This window comes from Bufo bufo, chromosome 1 (genome assembly GCF_905171765.1).
Source record: "Bufo bufo chromosome 1, aBufBuf1.1, whole genome shotgun sequence".
Taxonomy (NCBI): domain Eukaryota; kingdom Metazoa; phylum Chordata; class Amphibia; order Anura; family Bufonidae; genus Bufo; species Bufo bufo.
The window spans coordinates 634,273,216-634,291,055 of record NC_053389.1 but is presented as its reverse complement, the minus strand read 5'-3'; the positions used below and the strand labels follow the sequence as shown (position 1 = coordinate 634,291,055).

The 17,840-nt window shown below is 42.6% G+C and overlaps 1 protein-coding gene across 2 annotated transcripts in view; it reads right to left on the bottom strand.

Annotated features, from left to right (window-relative positions):
* APBA2 (amyloid beta precursor protein binding family A member 2) overlaps positions 1 to 17,840 on the bottom strand; it is a 496,602-nt gene that overhangs the window by 255,405 nt on the left and 223,357 nt on the right. The window contains exon 3 of one of the 2 annotated variants that reach the window (XM_040413847.1): positions 191 to 271. The exons of the other annotated variant lie outside the window; for it this stretch is intronic. Coding sequence (XP_040269781.1) covers positions 191 to 271 — 81 coding nt within the window. The remainder of the gene's footprint in view (positions 1 to 190; positions 272 to 17,840) is intronic. 2 annotated transcript variants of the gene reach the window in all.

Below are 17,840 nucleotides of genomic sequence, written 5' to 3'. Positions count from 1 at the left end.
ATACTATACTAACAATAAATATACTATACTTTTTGATTCAAAAGTCAGCAGCTTATACTGTAACTCTTTATACTTGTTGGCAAGAACATATGGAAATCTAAGATGTTCTGTGTGTCTGTATTAAAGGGCCTTGGAAATCCTATTCTTAAAATCGTCATATTCCGTTTTATAAGATGCAATAACAGCATACCTCAGAAACATTGTTGTTATCAATTGGTCCATTAAGGTCAGAGCGTTGCTGTTTCCTAGGCTGCTCTCCACTGTTACACACCTGGATATAACACATAAGAAAATGGATTATTATAGACTTAAGTCCTTACACAAGTACAAGGCCAGCTGGTAGGCCCATCGCTAGACATAAATAGAGAAGATTATGTGCAGTATCTTGAATACAAGAATAACTCTTGATGTCAGGATATTTATATACTGTACTATAATGTGGCAATGGGAAACCTCAGTTTACACTATGGTAACTTGTGTTCTCCTCTTAATGCTGATTCTGAACAGCAGCTTATCCTCATTCTGCATTAAACCTGAAACTCATTCACCGAGTGATTTATGAATGACAAGATTCACCGTCATAATGGCAGTCAATTTTTTTTAATTATTAGAGTTGTCGGTGGTGGAAAATTGAGTCGTTAGGATGAATCATAAAATTTCAATTTGCCAGTTGGATACAACTGTGAAACCAACAGGATAGGGAGGTGGCTGATTATTTAAGGAAATCTGTCACCAGTTTTATGGTGTTCTCACTAAGGGCAGCATAAACTAGCGACAGATCCCCTTAGCAAAATAGGGGGACACGCTCTTTAAATCATCCAGCTGTTTTGATCAAAGCTCCTGGCTTTCCCTGCCTACTTACTGCTGATTCAGTTGTACGGCATACATATTAGGACATCGTCAGACATCATCCACAACTCCATCCCCCGTCAGGCAAAACTCCCATCTACCTCAGACTTTAGACAAAACTCCGTCCTCCCTCATCCAAAACTCTGTCCTCCATCATCCAAAACTCCGTCCTCCCTCAGACATCAGCCAAAACTCCATCAGACCTCAGACAGCAGCCAAAACTCCGTCCTCCCGCATCCAAAACTCCATCAGATATCAGCCAAAACTCCGTCCTCCCTCAGACATCAGCCAAAACTCCGTCCTCCCTCAGACATCAGTCAAAACTCCGTCCTCCCTCAGACATCAGCCAAAACTCCGTCCTCCCTCAGACATCAGCCAAAACTCCGTCCTCCCTAACTCAAAATATGCCCTACTACACACACTCTTCACCTGACAGAGCTGCTAGCTGCTGGAGAGGCAAAGGACCTGTGATGATGTCATGACCATGTGACGAGGGGTCAGATGTACACAGCAGCTGGTAGAGTGTACAGAACTGTAGCTCTGTACCAGAGATGTGTGTGTAACCTGCATGTAGCAGTGCTGTGTACTGTGTAGCAGAGCTGTGTACTGTGTAGCAGAGCTGTATGTGTAACCTGCATGTAGCAGAGCTGTATGTGTAACCTGTGTGTAGCAGAGCTGTATGTGTAACCTGCATGTAGCAGTGCTGTGTACTGTGTAGCAGAGCTGTATGTGTAACCAGCATGTAGCAGAACTGTGTACTGTGTAGCAGAGCTGTATGTGTAACCTGCATGTAGCAGAGCTGTGTACTGTGTAGCAGAGCTGTATGTGTAACCTGCATGTAGCAGTGCTGTGTACTGTGTAGCAGAGCTGTATGTATAACCTGCATGTAGCAGAGCTGTGTGTGTAACCTGCATGTAGCAGAGCTGTGTACTGTGTAGCAGAGCTGTATGTGTAACCTGCATGTAGCAGTGCTGTGTACTGTGTAGCAGAGCTGTATGTATAACCTGCATGTAGCAGAGCTGTGTACTGTGTAGCAGAGCTGTATGTGTAACCGGCATGTTGCAGTGCTGTGTACTGTGTAGCAGATCTGTATGTGTACCCTGCATGTAGCAGAGCTGTGTACTGTGTAGCAGAGCTGTATGTGTAACCTGCATGTAGCAGAGCTGTGTACTGTGTAGCAGAGCTGTATGTGTAACCTGCATGTAGCAGAGCTGTGTACTGTGTAGCAGAACTGTATGTGTAACCTGCATGTAGCAGAGCTGTATGTGTAACCTGCATGTAGCAGTGCTGTGTACTGTGTAGCAGAGCTGTATGTGTAAACTGCATGTAGCAGAGCTGTATGTGTAACCTGCATGTAGCAGTGCTGTGTACTGTGTAGCAGAGCTGTATGTGTAACCTGCATGTAGCAGAGCTGTGTACTGTGTAGCAGAGCTGTGTGTGTAACCTGCATGTAGCAGAGCTGTGTACTGTGTAGCAGAGCTGTATGTGTAACCTGCATGTAGCAGTGCTGTGTACTGTGTAGCAGAGCTGTATGTGTAACCTGGATGTAGCAGAGCTGTGTACTGTGTAGCAGAGCTGTATGTGTAACCTGCAGGTAGCAGTGCTGTGTACTGTGTAGCAGAGATGTGTACTGTGTTACAAAGATGTGTGTGTAACCTGCATGTAGCAGAGCTGTGTACTGTGTTACAGAGATGTGTGTGTGTGTAACCTGGGAACTATAAAAAAGTGTAAAAAAAAAAACATTAAAATTCTGATCACCCCCCTTTTCCCAAAATGAAAATAAAAGAACAAAAAAAATACACATCATGGGCGTCGCAATGTGTAAAAACACCCATTGTATAAAAATATATTCCCCATACGGCAAACAGCAAAACAGAAAAAAAAAGAATCCAAATATCCGATTCGCCGTTTTGGGCCGCTTCATTTGCTACAAAAATTTAAAAAGTCTTAAACACCCCAGAATGGTATCAGTGAAAAGTTCAGATTGCCCTGCAAAAAATGAGCCCCCACCCAGCTCCGTACACATAATTACAAAAAAGTTATAGGGGTCAAAATATGGCGACAAAAATAAATAAATCAGATTCTGAAAATGTCCTGTCACTCCGAGTTACTCAGAATTGGTAGCCCTAATTAATAAATACTTGCAACATGAATGCATATATGCCGCTTCACACAAAACTAGATCACAAGTGTTAGGCCTCTTGCACATAAACGTTGTTGGTCCATTCCGTGCATTGGGGACAGCAATTTGCAGTCCCCAATGCACGGGCAACGTGCGTGCAGCGGCCGGTTCAGATCCAGACCCATTCAACTTGAATGGGTCCGTGAACTTGTTCTACTTTTTTGCTGTGCGGAGGCACGGCCAGAAACACCACGGAAGCACTCTGTAGTGCTTCTGTGGGGATCCGATAGGTGTTTCCGTTCCGTTCAAGTGAATGGGTCGACATCACGGATGCGGGATGCACACGGCTGGTTCCCTGTGTATTGCGGAACCGCCGTATGTGGTCCACAATACAACCACAGGCACACAGCGGCCATGTGCAAGAGGCCTTACAAAGATGGGATTTATGGTGCACATCCTCTTATGCTTCCCATATTCCACAGATTTATATCACACAGCTACTTACAGTTGTGCTGATAAGTTTACATACCCTTGCAGAATTTATGATTTCTTAAAGGGGTATTCTCATCTTCCCTTTTCATACTTACCTTCCTTGAGCGCGACGTTCACTTCCTGGATTCTTCTTCCGGCCGGGCCGCGCTTGCGCAGAAGACTGAAGATTTTCTCCCGGCCGGGCCGCTCAATGTCCTGAACGCGCACGCCGCCGCGCATGTGCCATGGTGACTTATTCCTGGCCTGTATAGTACAGAGTCGGCGTTCGCGGCTCTGTACTATACTGGCCAGGAAGAAGTCATCATGGCGCATGCGCGGCGGCATGCGCGTTCAGGACATTGCGCGGCCCGGCCGGGAGAGAATCTTCAGTCTTCTGCGCAAGCGCGGCCCGGCAGGATTCGACAAGAAAGGTGGCCGTAACCAGGGGAGACCAAAGACAACATCAGGTAAGAGGTGACTTATTTTCTAAAAAAGGGTGGGAATTGGGTAATAAAATGTATTTAGAAAAATTATCAATGTCTAATCATTAACAGATTTAACAGTGATCATTAAGATGAGAATACCTCTTTAACCATTGTTCAAAGAATATGAATGATAACACGGACACTTTTCTCTCTCGCTCATGGTTAGTGGTCGGCTGAAGCCATTTATGTCAAACAACTGTGTTTACTCTTTATAAATCCTAATCACAACACAAACTCCCCAAATGACCCTGATCAGAAGTTTACACACCCCAGTTCTTAATACCATGTATTGCCCCCTTTAACATCAATGACAGCTTGAAGTCTTTTGTGGTAGTTGTGGATGAGACTCTTTATTTTCTCAGATGGTAAAAATGCCCATTCTTCCCTTTGAAAAAAAAAGAAGCAATTCCACCACAGTTTTACAGGATTTTTATTTACGACATTCGATGTGCGATAAATCTGACAGGTTACTTTTAGTCTACAGGTCAGATCGAATCCGGCGATACCTTATATGTATAGTTTTTCTTGCGTTTTAATAGTGATAAAAAAATAAAAAGAATCAGATTTATTTTTTTGTCGCCATATTTTGAGCCCTATAACTTTTTAGTAATTATGTGTACGGAGCTGGCTGGGGGCTCATTTTTTGCGAGGCAATCTGAACTTTTCACTGATACCATTCTGGGATGTTTAAGACTTTTTGATCACTTTTTATTTAATTTTTGTAGCAAAAGAAATGACCAAAAACGGCGAATCGGACATTTGGACTCTTTTTTTTTTCTGTTTGCCGTATGGGGAATATATTTTTATACAATGGGTGTTTTTACACACCCATGATGTGTATTTTTTTAGTTCTTTTATTTTCATTTTGGGAAAAGGGGGGTGATCTGAATTTTTATGGGTTTTTTTTACACTTTTTTATAGTTCCCAGGTTACACACACATCTCTGTAACACAGTACACAGCTCTGCTACATGCGGTTAGACACACTGCTCTATATACACAGTACACAGCTCTGCTACATGCAGGTTACACATACAGCTCTGCTACACAGTACACAGCTCTGTTACATGCAGGTTACACTTACAGCTCTGCTACACAGTACACAGCACTGCTACATCCAGGTTACACATACAGCTCTGCTACATGCAGGTTACACATACAGCTCTGCTACACAGTACACAGCACTGCTACATGCAGGTTACACATACAGCTCTGCTACACAGTACACAGCCCTGCTATATGCAGGTTACACATACAGCTCTGCTACACAGTACACAGCTCTGCTACATGCAGGTTACACATACAGCTCTGCTACACAGTACACAGCACTGCTACATGCAGGTTACACATACAGCTCTGCTACACAGTACACAGCTCTGCTACATGCAGGTTACACATACAGCTCTGCTACATGCATGTTACACATACAGCTCTGCTACACAGTACACAGCTCTGCTACATGCAGGTTACACATACAGCTCTGCTACATGCAGGTTACACATACAGCTCTGCTACACAGTACACAGCTCTGCTACATGCATGGTACACATACAGAGCTGCTACACAGTACACAGCACTGCTATATGCAGTTTACACATACAGATCTGCTACACAGTACACATCTCTGCTACATGCAGGTTACACATACAGCTCTGCTACACAGTACACAGCACTGCTACATGCAGGTTACACATACAGTCTGCTACACAGTACACAGCTCTTCTACATGCAGGTTACACATACAGCTCCGCTACATGCAGGTTACACATACAGCTCTGCTACACAGTACACAGCTCTTCTACATGCAGGTTACACATACAGCTCTGCTACATGCAGGTTACACATACAGCTCTGCTACACAGTACACAGCTCTGCTACATGCAGGGTACACATACAGCTCTGCTACATGCAGGTTACACATACAGCTCTGCTACACAGTAAACAGCTCTGCTACATGCAGTTTACACATACAGCTCTGCTACACAGTACACAACACTGCTACATGCAGGTTACACATACAGCTCTGCTACACAGTACAAGGCTCTGCTACATGCAGGTTACGCATACAGCTCTGCTACACAGTACACAGCACTGCTACATGCAGGTTACACACACATCTCTAGTACAGAGCTCTATTTGATGGCTACAGTTCTGTACACTCTACCAGCTGCTGTGCACATCTGACCCCTCCCACACACGTGACTCATCACATGGTCATGACATCATCACAGGTGCTTTGCCTCTCCAGCAGCTAGCAGCTCCGTCAGGTGAAGAGTGTGTGTAGTAGGGCATATTTTGAGTTAGGGAGGACAGAGTTTTGGCTGATGTCTGAGGGAGGACGGAGTTTTGGCTGATGTCTGAGGGAGGACGGAGTTTTGTCTGATGTCTGAGGGAGGACGGAGTTTTGTCTGATGTCTGACGGAGTTTTGTCTGATGTCTGACGGAGTTTTGTCTGATGTCTGACGGAGTTTTGTCTGATGTCTGACGGAGTTTTGGATGAGGGAGGACGGAGTTTTGGATGAGGGAGGACGGAGTTTTGGATGAGGGAGGACGGAGTTTTGGATGAGGGAGGACGGAGTTTTGGATGAGGGAGGACGGAGTTTTGGATGAGGGAGGACGGAGTTTTGGCTGATGTCTGAGGGAGGACGGAGTTTTGGCTGATGTCTGACGGAGTTTTGTCTGATGTCTGACGGAGTTTTGTCTGATGTCTGACGGAGTTTTGGATGAGGGAGGACGGAGTTTTAAATGAGGGAGGACGGAGTTTTGGATGATGTCTGACGGAGTTTTGGATGAGGGGGGACGGAGTTTTGGATGAGGGAGGACGGAGTTTTGGCTGATGTCTGAGGGAGGACGGAGTTTTGTCTGATGTCTGACAGAGTTTTGTCTGATGTCTGACGGAGTTTTGGATGAGGGAGGACGGAGTTTTGGATGAGGGAGGACGGAGTTTTGGATGAGGGAGGACGGAGTTTTGGATGAGGGAGGACGGAGTTTTGGATGAGGGAGGACGGAGTTTTGGATGAGGGAGGACGGAGTTTTGGATGAGGGAGGACGGAGTTTTGGATGATGTCTGACAGAGTTTTGGCTGATGTCTGAGGGAGGACGGAGTTTTGGCTGATGTCTGAGGTCTGATGGAGTTTTGGATAAGGGAGGACGAAGTTTTGTCTAAAGTCTGAGGTAGGAGGGAGTTTTGCCCGACGGAGGATGGAGTTGTGGATGATGTATGACGATGTCCTAATATGTATGCCGTACAGTTGTAAAAAACTGTCACTCAGCAATGGGGAGAATAGACAACCCGGAATTCATGAATATGAAGAATCGTCAGAATGTGCGGGAACTGTTAAGACTTTCCAGTCCTGAAACCAATATAATATTATGTTGTTATCCACGTACAATGCAGATACTGCACACATCCCCTGTAAACATCCTCTATTGAAAAACAGATCAGTGTTATAATAAGGGCATAACTAGAAAAGGCTGGGCCTCATAGCGAACTTTTGAATTACCCCTTCACCACATGGCATACAAAGTGTGTTGTTCTCTGAGTTGGTATGATTTTATGAGTACAGCAACACCAAATGCGTTTATTTTTTACATTTTACTGCTTTTGTACAATAATAATCATGCGTAGAAAGGGTGATTACACTGACAAGCATTTATCTTTTCACTCCTTTTCTGAAAAAAAAAACATGTAAAATTCAGAGAGCAAATATGCTTTATGATTGATGGGGGAAGGGGGGCATAATATACTGTACACAGAAGACCATATTACTCTATGGCCATGTACAGCAGTTACACAGGGAGAGGAGGATTTATCTCTTTCCTCTACCTGCAGTCTATCACTGGCTGAGTCCATAGTTGGCTGAAAGGGGATTGCTTCAATCTGCCCTATTTCAGGCTGTATAGCACCTAGAGATATAAGCCAAATTTTGTTTTAAAGAACAGGATTGCAGTGGTGTTCACCACACAGTCAGAAATAGAACCTTTAGAGATCAGGTTGGAAATAAGGTCTGCATATATTACTTGCATATTTCACTCCAGACCCAGTTTCTAAAGGTTCAATCTCTGGCTGCATGGTGGATAGCCCTGTAATCCCAACTTTGTTTTAAAGCTTAGATTATCACTTTTGAAACAAGTTCCCATATCTCTAGCTGCTATACAGACTGAGATATTCCAGGTTGAAGAGGCCTTCCCCCTCAGCCAACTATGGTCTCAACTGCTGAAGGGAAAATGACTGCCTGGCTGGGTCTCCTGGGACCCCTCGGGAAGCCACTGAGAGCATTTTGTATTGTACCGTATTTGCTGATTCATCTACCATTGGAGGTCACCTGGTATACTGCATTACAACGCAGGTATTTTTGCGCATGTATATTGGTCCAGGATGATACTAAGTATAAATATAGGCATTTCTATGTCTTTTTAAAAAGGACCTTTCACCACTCCTGACACGCCTGTTTTAATAGTTATATGCATTCCCCATGTAATAACAATTCTGAAGCATCTATTCTTATGGCTCTATGTTGTGCCATTCCTTTATTATTTTAACTAGAAGTTATGAATGAATTGCAAGCAGTCTGCAGTAAGTGTACATATGGGTTGTGTGGGGATTTGCTCTGGTAGGCACCTTAGCGGACGCAGTATAGAGGCAATCACAAAGTCTTTAACTTAAATAGTTCAGTGTTTATTCACACAAAAGGCAAAACAAAATAACAGTTTGCAGTATTGGTGTATGTTCACACCATGGAAAGTCCACAGAACACAAACGTTTACCTAGTTTGCCGTTTTTCATCAGCCATCTACTGCAGGCTTTAGGGGGCCTGTTTTCCAGCAATGCGGCTCTCAGCACTTTAGCACGGCACACCTCATGCAGATCCCAAAACCACAGCGTCTCCACAACTTCACTGTGAAGTGGAGAATAATCCACTCAGCTGAAACTGCTGGCTGGGTTTTTATATCCCAAACCAAAACCCAGCCTGGAACGTGGGGAGCAGCCACCTACCCTGCACTTTGGCTGCTCCCAGTAAGAGCTGGCTCTTACCTCACCGAGGCCAGGAATCTCGGTGACACATACCTTCCGTCAATGACGGACCCTTGCGCTTTCCTATAGTTGTAGCCAGTTGTTTGTGTTCCTGATAACATTGGATTTTTTATTTATTGCATGTGGTATGTCTTATAATGACATGTAGAAGTCCCACATCCTAGATGTGTGTTGTCTGCCTTCAGTGTATTTTTGGTACATAACATTTAATAAAATGTTCTATAATTAGAAAGTGTTTTCTGGTCTGAAAATATAATAAATAATCAACTTTATTTATATAGCACCACCATATTTTGTACAGGCTAATACACAATTGAAAGACTAGGAGTGAGGGTCCTGCTCTCAAGAGCGTACAATCTATAAGGAAATGAGGGTGACTTGAAAGGAAAAATGTATTGTTTTCTAAAGTGGTCCAGTTGTCTTTTTATTAAATAGATGGTGCAGCATGATCTATTGCATTGAGAGTTGGAAACGGTGTTGAATGATGGTGTTCGGTTGTGAAAAATGTGAAACATATGAGCACATTTAAAGCTATGGAAGTTAGAAGTTAACCTGATTGTCCATGGCAGTGCATTCTTGAGAGCTGGCTCAGCTCGAGAAAACGGGTGTGAAATGTTCGAATTATGGAGAAAGTTAGATCACTGGCAAAACGGACAGCACGATTTGGGTGGTAGACCAAAATGAGAGAGGATACGTAGGGAGGTGTAGCACTGTGGAGAGCTTTGTTAATGAGGGTGAGAAATATAAATTGCATTCTGTGGTGGATGGGCAGCCAGTGATGTACCTGGCACAGGCTAGAGGCATCAATATAGTAGTTGGACAAAAACTTGAGCCTGTTTATGGCATATAGGACAGAGTGAAGAGGGGAGAGCTTAATGAGGGGAATATTAGTAATGAGTTTAGGCCGTTTCCACCGGAAGAAAAGGGCAGATTCTGGAGAAGTTCTTGAGCTGCAGATGACATGAGTGTGCAAGTTATTGAATATGGGAAGCAAAGGAAAAATCTCTGTTAAACATAACTGCAAGACAGCGGGCGTGCTGCCCAGGAGTTATGATAGTATCAAAGATTGAAACTGAAATATCAGGTTTAGGTAGGTAAGTAGATGGGAGAAAGACAAGTTCAGTTTTTGAGAAATTCTGTGTCAGGTAGAGAGAGGGCATGATTCAGAGACCACTGCCATACAATCACTGGTGTTTTGTACTTCTGGAGTGTTGTCATGGGATGAAATATATATATTTTGGTGTTATCAGCATAGAAATGGTATAGAAAACCAAATCTTCTGATGTTCTGTCGGATAGGAGCTCTGTTGAGAGAAAAGAGGAGAAGACCTAGGAATGAACCCAAGAGGAAAAGGAGAAGTAGAGCCAGCAAACTATACACTGAAAGAGTGGCCAGAGAGATAGAAGCAAAACCAAGAGAGAGCAGTGTCCTTGAGGTCAATAAAGTGGAACACACTAAGGGGAGGTTTGTGGTCTACAGTGTCAAATGTTGCAGAGAGATCCAAAAGAATGAGTAGAGAGTAGTTGCCATTCCTTTTTGCTGGGCAGTTTCTGTTGAGTGTAGAGCGTGAAAGCCACATTATGAGGGGTCAAGAAGAGAGTTTGCAGAGCCAGAAGTTCCAGGTGTTTAGAGATGAAGGAGAAATCACAGACATGGTTAATTTATAATTGGCACAAAGCAAAACGCATACCTTATATAATGTGTTTATTTTATATCTGCATCAAATATACTGATTTGCAGCACTGATAACTAGAGTTGAGCGAAGCTTTCAAAAATTCGATTTGGCAGCTTCGCTGAACTCTGTTAAGATATTAAATTCGTTATTAAATACTTCATCACGGATCGCTTTTCATTGTATGGAGCAATGACGAGGAACAGTGGTCATGCCACCCCCCGTCATTTAACCTCTCAGATGCCGTGTTCAATGGCGATCGGTGCTCAGGGGGTTAATCTGGGGTTAAAAGAAATCATACTCATCTCGTCCACTTGATCGTGGAGAGTTGGTGATGTCTCATGCTTGGTGAGGTGAGTATAATTTTTTTTTTTCAGCCACCATGTTAGGATAAATTGATTTTGTTACCACGAAGCGTGAAGAAATTCAGTTTTGCAGCAAATCAAATTTTTACTAAACTTCAGCTACAATTCCGCTTCAGATGCTTCGATTCGCATAACACTACTGATAACAGTGGATTAAATAAGCCTCGATTAGGGCTTTTTCAGAAATAATTTTGGTTTGGCATTTTCTCAATAATAAAAACTCCTAGAAAAAATTCATGTTTTTTGGGGTTTTATGTGACATTCAATTTTTATACGCGTCAAAGTGAAAACTTGAAAAAGACTTTGCTGTCGAAACGTTGCCATTTTTTTTGGGTGTTAATAAACACAAAATTGGATTCAAGACTGGGAGTGCTGCGGTTTTTCATCTATTTTATTGACATTCAATTTTTATAGCCATTTATGCTTTTATTGTTTTATGAATAGTATGTTTTAATACATGCACTTTTGTCATTTTTTTGCAAGCCATGCATTTTTTAAAAGGAGAGTATGTGCACCCCTTTGATATCTTTCACTTCCACGGTAGATTTCTCTGTCTAAAAAAAACACTGGGAAAAAAAAAGTTATGTAAAAACGCCATAAAAAACACAACACACAATGAGACATGTAGTTTTTTTCAAGCAGGATGTAAATACAATAGATGTCTATAGCACATAAATTGCAGAAAATGGGGGAAAAGTGCCGTAACCATGGAACGTGTGTTTGTATGCATTTCCTAAAAACATGGGTAGATGGTATTTTTTCCATAAAAAATGTCACAAAAACGCAGCTAAGGAAACCTTGCAAAAACTGGAAAAGTCTGTGAAACCAGCCATTTTTACAAATTTATGGCTGTTCTTTTTAATTTTGGCAATACTATACCATTGAAAGTTAAATACACAATATTGTCTGTCTTTAGTAGTCAGCACAAAGATATAACTCTTATATAGACAAGTAACCCATTATTAAAGGATATGGATACCTTTGTAAAAAAAATAAAAATAAAAAATTACACTAACTAATTTATTTTGGGGAGAAAATAATTTCTCCAATTGTTTGGAGGCATCCGGCTTGCCATGGTATATCTAAGCCTGATCAGGCCTCTTTCAGATGACCATTTTTTTTCCCGTTTACGGGCCGTTTTTTGCGTTCCGTATACGGTCCGCATATGGAACCATTTATTTCAATTGTTCCGCTAAAAAAATTTAATGTACTCCGTATGCATTCCATTTTCGTAATACCGTTTTTCTGTTCCGTTGAAAGATAGAACATGTCCTATTATTGCCCGCAAATCACGTTCCGTGGCTCCATTCAAGTCAATGGGTCCGCAAAAAAAATGGAACACATACGGAAATGCATCCGTATGTCTTCCGTATCCATTCCGTTTTTGCGCTCATCACATGGTCCGTCACATGATCAATCACCATGGTGATGGATCATGTGACGGACCATGTGATGAGCGCAGTGACGTCATCAAAGGTCCTATTCGATAAAGACAGAAGAGAAGTCGGGCTGCGCAAGCAAGTGGATTAAGGTGAGTTCAATTATTATTTATTTATTTTTTTAACCCCTCCAGCACTATTGTACTATGCATTCTGTATTAAGAATGCTATTATTTTCCCTTATAACCATGTTATAAGGGAAAATAATAATGATCAGGTCCCTATCCCGATCGTCTCCTAGCAACCGTGCGTGAAAATCGCACCGCATTCGCACTTGCTTGCGGATGCTTGCGATTTTCACACAGCCCCATTCACTTCTATGGAGCCTGCATTGCGTCGAAAACGCACAAAGAGGAGCATGCTGCGATTCTCACGCAACGCACAAGTGATGCGTGAAAATCACCGCTCATGTGCACAGCCTCATAGAAATGAATGGGTCTGGATTCAGTGCGGGTGCAATGCGTTCACCTCACGCATCGCACCCGCGCGGAAATCTCGCCCATGTGAAAGGGGCCTTATGCTGGGTTCAGACCTGAGCGTACTGGATGAAGCGCTCTGTATGCGCGATTCTACGGGCGTCTCACATACACGGCTCCTGTGCAAGCGAACACCCATTGTTGTGCGTTCCCGGAAGTCTATGTACGGGAACGCGCGACACTACGCCCCAAAGAAGCTCCTGTACTTCTTGGGGCGTAGGGCATTTTACAGTGCGTTCGTGTCACGAGGGTATCAAGAGCCACGTCTGACTCCGTTATACCCGGGGTCAGGAAGTCGCAGCGGGTGGCTGCGCGCTCTATATCTAAAGATCACGTTGTTTCTTAGTGATTGTTTTCTGTGTTTGCCTTGCTATCCTTTTTGTCTCACTCAGGGATCCGTAGCTTCTCCTCCTCAGCTGTTTCTTGTCTGCCACTCTCTACCTCCTTATATTCTCCCCTCACACTTCTCTAGTTGCCAGTTATAGAGCTTCCTGCCTGGACATCTATACTGACCCACTGGAGTTGTGAATCCTGGTTGTCGTTCCAGAGTGCTACCCTCCGGATCCCTGTTGGGCTTATTGTTGTCTCCTGTTGTCGCCCACCTGGGATTATATGTTGAATCTGTGTTGTCTGTCCTCCCCTTGGTGTTTTCCCTTAGAGCTAGTGGTGCGGACTAGTGTTCCCACCGCCCTGTTCACTATCTAGGGCTCAGCTCAGGGAAAGCCAGGGCTTTAGGCACGTGATCGGCGTACGGGTGAGGAACCCGTCTAGGGACGTCAGGGCAGCCAGGTGCCAGCCGCAAGGTGAGTCAGGGGTCACCACCTTCCCTCTCACTTGGGCAGGGCCTTCCTCGTTCCCTCCCTCTGTGTCACGTATGTGATAGCCACGCCGACCGTGATAGTTCGTACGCGCTGTAAAATGCTCAGGTGAGAACCATTCCCATAGCGAATCATTGGTTCTTGCCTGTTGAGCGTTTTACAGCGCGTAGGAACGCGCTGTAAAACGCTCAGGTGTGAACCCAGCGTCAGTGTGAGTTCAATACACTGCAGTACAATATACAGTGTACTGCAGTGTATTGTAAGCCATAGGACCCACTGGATCTTCAAGAACCAAGTGGGTCTGGGTCCAAAAAATTTAAAAGCAAAAAAAAATTATAAATTTAAAAAACCTTCCTATGTCCACACATAATTGGTTACAAATGTAAAAAATAAAAAAACACTAAACAGGTTTGGTATCGCTGCGTCCGTAAGAACCTGATCTATAAAAGGATCATGTTACTTTTACTGCACGGTGAGCACCATAAACAAAAAAGAAAAACTATGATGGAATTGCAATTTTTCCCACCGCGCTTCCCAAAAAATTGTATAAAAAGTGATCAAAAAAGTCATATGTACCCAAAATTAGTACCAATAAAACTATGACCTCAGCCCGCAAAAAATGAGCACCTACATAAGCCAATCATCCAAAAAATAAAAAAATATTACTTTCAGAAAATGGAGACACAAAAACATGATTTTTTTTCAAACATGCTTTTATTGTATAAAATTAAGTTTAAAAAATGCACATATTAGGTATCGTCATGTCCATAATGACCTGCTCTATAAAAATAGCATGTGATCCAACCTATCTGGTGAACACGATAAAAAGAATAAAATAAAAAATGTGCCAAAAAATCCATATTATATCACCTTGCATCACAAAACGTGTAATACCAAGCGATTAAAAAGTCATATATGCCCCAAAATGGTACCAATCAAACCATTATCTCATCCTGCAAAAAATGAGATCCTACATAAGATAATTGCCCAAAAAAATAATATATAGCTTTCAGAAAAGGGAGACACAAAAACATGATTTTTTTTCAAAAATGCTTTTATTGTGCAAAATAAGATTTTAAAAAATGCACATAATAGGTATCGCTGAGTCCGTCAAAACCTGCTCTATAAAAATATCATGTGATCCAAACTGTCTGGTGTACGCCGTAAAAAAATGTAATAAAAAATGTGCCGAAAAAGCCATTTTATTATCACCTTACATCACAAAAAGTGTAATACCAAGTGATTGAAAAGTCATATGTGCCCGATAATGGTACCAATCAAACCATCATCTCATCCGGCAAAAAAATTAGACCCTACATAAGACAATCGCCCAAAAAAAAAAAAATATTTGGCTTTCAGAAAACGAAAAAAAGAAATTAGATTTTTTTCAAAACATTTTTTATTGTGTAAATCCAAAAAAAAAAAAAAAAATAGACATATTAGGTATCGCCACGTCATTATAACCTGCTCTATAAAAATATCACATTATCTACTCTGTCAGGTGAACATTGTAAAAAACAAAAAATAAAAACTGTGCCAGAACAGCCATTTTTTGGTTACCTTGCCTCATAAAAAGAGTAATATACTCACCTAAAGAATTATTAGGAACACCTGTTCTATTTCTCATTAATGCAATTATCTAGTCAACCAATCACATGGCAGTTGCTTCAATGCATTTAGGGGTGTGGTCCTGGTCAAGACAATCTCCTGAACTCCAAACTGAATGTCAGAATGTGAAAGAAAGGTGATTTAAGCAATTTTGAGCGTGGCATGGTTGTTGGTGCCCAACGGGCTGGTCTGATTATTTCACAATCTGCTCAGTTACTGGGATTTTCACGCACAACCATTTCTAGGGTTTACAAAGAATGGTGTGAAAAGGGAAAAACATCCAGTATGCGGCAGTCCTGTGGGCGAAAATGCCTTGTGGATGCTAGAGGTCAGAGGAGAATGGGCCGACTGATTCAAGCTGATAGAAGAGCAACGTTGACTGAAATAACCACTCGTTACAACCGAGGTATGCAGCAAAGCATTTGTGAAGCTACAACACGCACAACCTTGAGGCGGATGGGATACAACAGCAGAAGACCCCACCGAGTACCACTCATCTCCACTACAAATAGGAAAAAGAGGCTACAATTTGCACGAGCTCACCAAAATTGGACTGTTGAAGACTGGAAAAATGTTGACTGGTCTGATGAGTCTCGATTTCTGTTGAGACATTCAAATGGTAGAGTCCGAATTTGGCGTAAACAGAATGAGAACATGTATCCATCATGCCTTGTTACCACTGTGCAGGCTGGTGGTGGTGGTGTAATGGTGTGGGGGATGTTTTCTGGGCACACTTTAGGCCTCTTAGTGCCAATTGGGCATCGTTGAAATGCCACGGGCTACCTGAGCATTGTTTCTGACCATGTCCATCCGTTCATGACCACCATGTACCCATCCTCTGATGGCTACTTCCAGCAGGATAATGAACCATTTCACAAAGCTCGAATCATTTCAAATTGGTTTCTTGAACATGACAATGAGTTCACTGTACTAAAATGGCCCCCACAGTCACCAGATCTCAACCCAATAGAGCATCTTTGGGATGTGGTGGAACGGGAGCTTCGTGCCCTGGATGTGCATCCCTCAAATCTCCATCAACTGCAAGATGCTATCCTATCAATATGGGCCAACATTTCTAAAGAATGCTATCAGCACCTTGTTGAATCAATGCCACGTAGAATTAAGGCAGTTCTGAAGGCAAAAGGGGGTCCAACACCGTATTAGTATGGTGTTCCTAATAATTCTTTAGGTGAGTGTATATACACACACACACACACACACAATGCACAACTACCTCTAGCAAAAGATTTATACACTGCAGGAATAACCTTAATATAGAACAATGGCAGCTCATCAGGCCAAATATCAATATATCAACACTTTGTTTACACCTGTGGTCACAACTAGGGATGAGCGAACTTGTATTTCAAGTTTGGCGTACAAGGTTCAGGTTCGGGTTATGTAAGAATTTCGTTAAGGATTCTGCTACCACGGACCATAACTAAGGGTCAATTCACACGTGTGCATAATGGCCCGCATATGTTCCGCAATTTTGCAGAAGGGGTGCGACCCATTCATTTTCAATGGGTCCACAAAAGATGCGGACAGCACACCATGTGCTCATACGTTGAAGAAAGACTCTGTGAATGAGCTGAAAACATTGCGACCACAGGAGTGAATAAAGTGTTTGAGAGTGCGGACATTTTTTCTTATATATATATATATATATATATATATATATATACAGTTCCTTGCAAAAGTATTCACCCCCTTAAAGTCAATACTTTGTAGAGCTACTTTTTGTGGCAATCACAGCTTGAAGTCGCTTTAGATAAGTCTCTATGAGCTTGCCACATCTTACCAGTGGGATTTTTGCCCATTCCTCCTTGCAAAACTGCTCCAGCTCCTTCAAGTTGGATGGTTTGCGCTTGTGAACAGCAATCTTTAAGTCTGACCACAGAATTTCTATTGGATTGAGATCTGGGCTTTGACTACTAGGCCATTCCAACACATTTACATGTTTCCCCTTAAACCACTCAAGTGTTGCTTTAGCAGTGTGTTTGGGGTCATTGTCCTGCTGGAAGGTGAACCTACATCCTAGCCTCAAATTACGCACAGAGTGGTACAGGTTTTGCTCAAGAATATCCCTGTATTTAGCACCATCCATCTTTCCCTCAACTCTGACCAGTTTCCCACTCCCGGCTGCGGAAAAACATCCCCACAGCATGATGCTGCCACCACCATGTTTTACTGTGGGGATGGTGTTTTTTGGGTGATGTGAAGTGTTGGGTTTGCGCCAGACATAGCGTTTTCTTTGATGGCTGAAAAGTTAAATTTTAGTCTCATCAGACCAGAGCACCTTCCTCCATGCATTTTGGGAGTCTCCCACATGCCTTTTCGCAAACTCACAACATGCCTTATTGTTTTTAGCTGAAAGTAATGGCTTTCTTCTGGCCACTCTGCATAAAGCCCAACTCTATGGAGCATACGGCTTATTGTCGTCGTATGTACAGATACTCCAGTCTCTGCTGTGGAACTCTACGGCTCCTCCAGGGTTACCT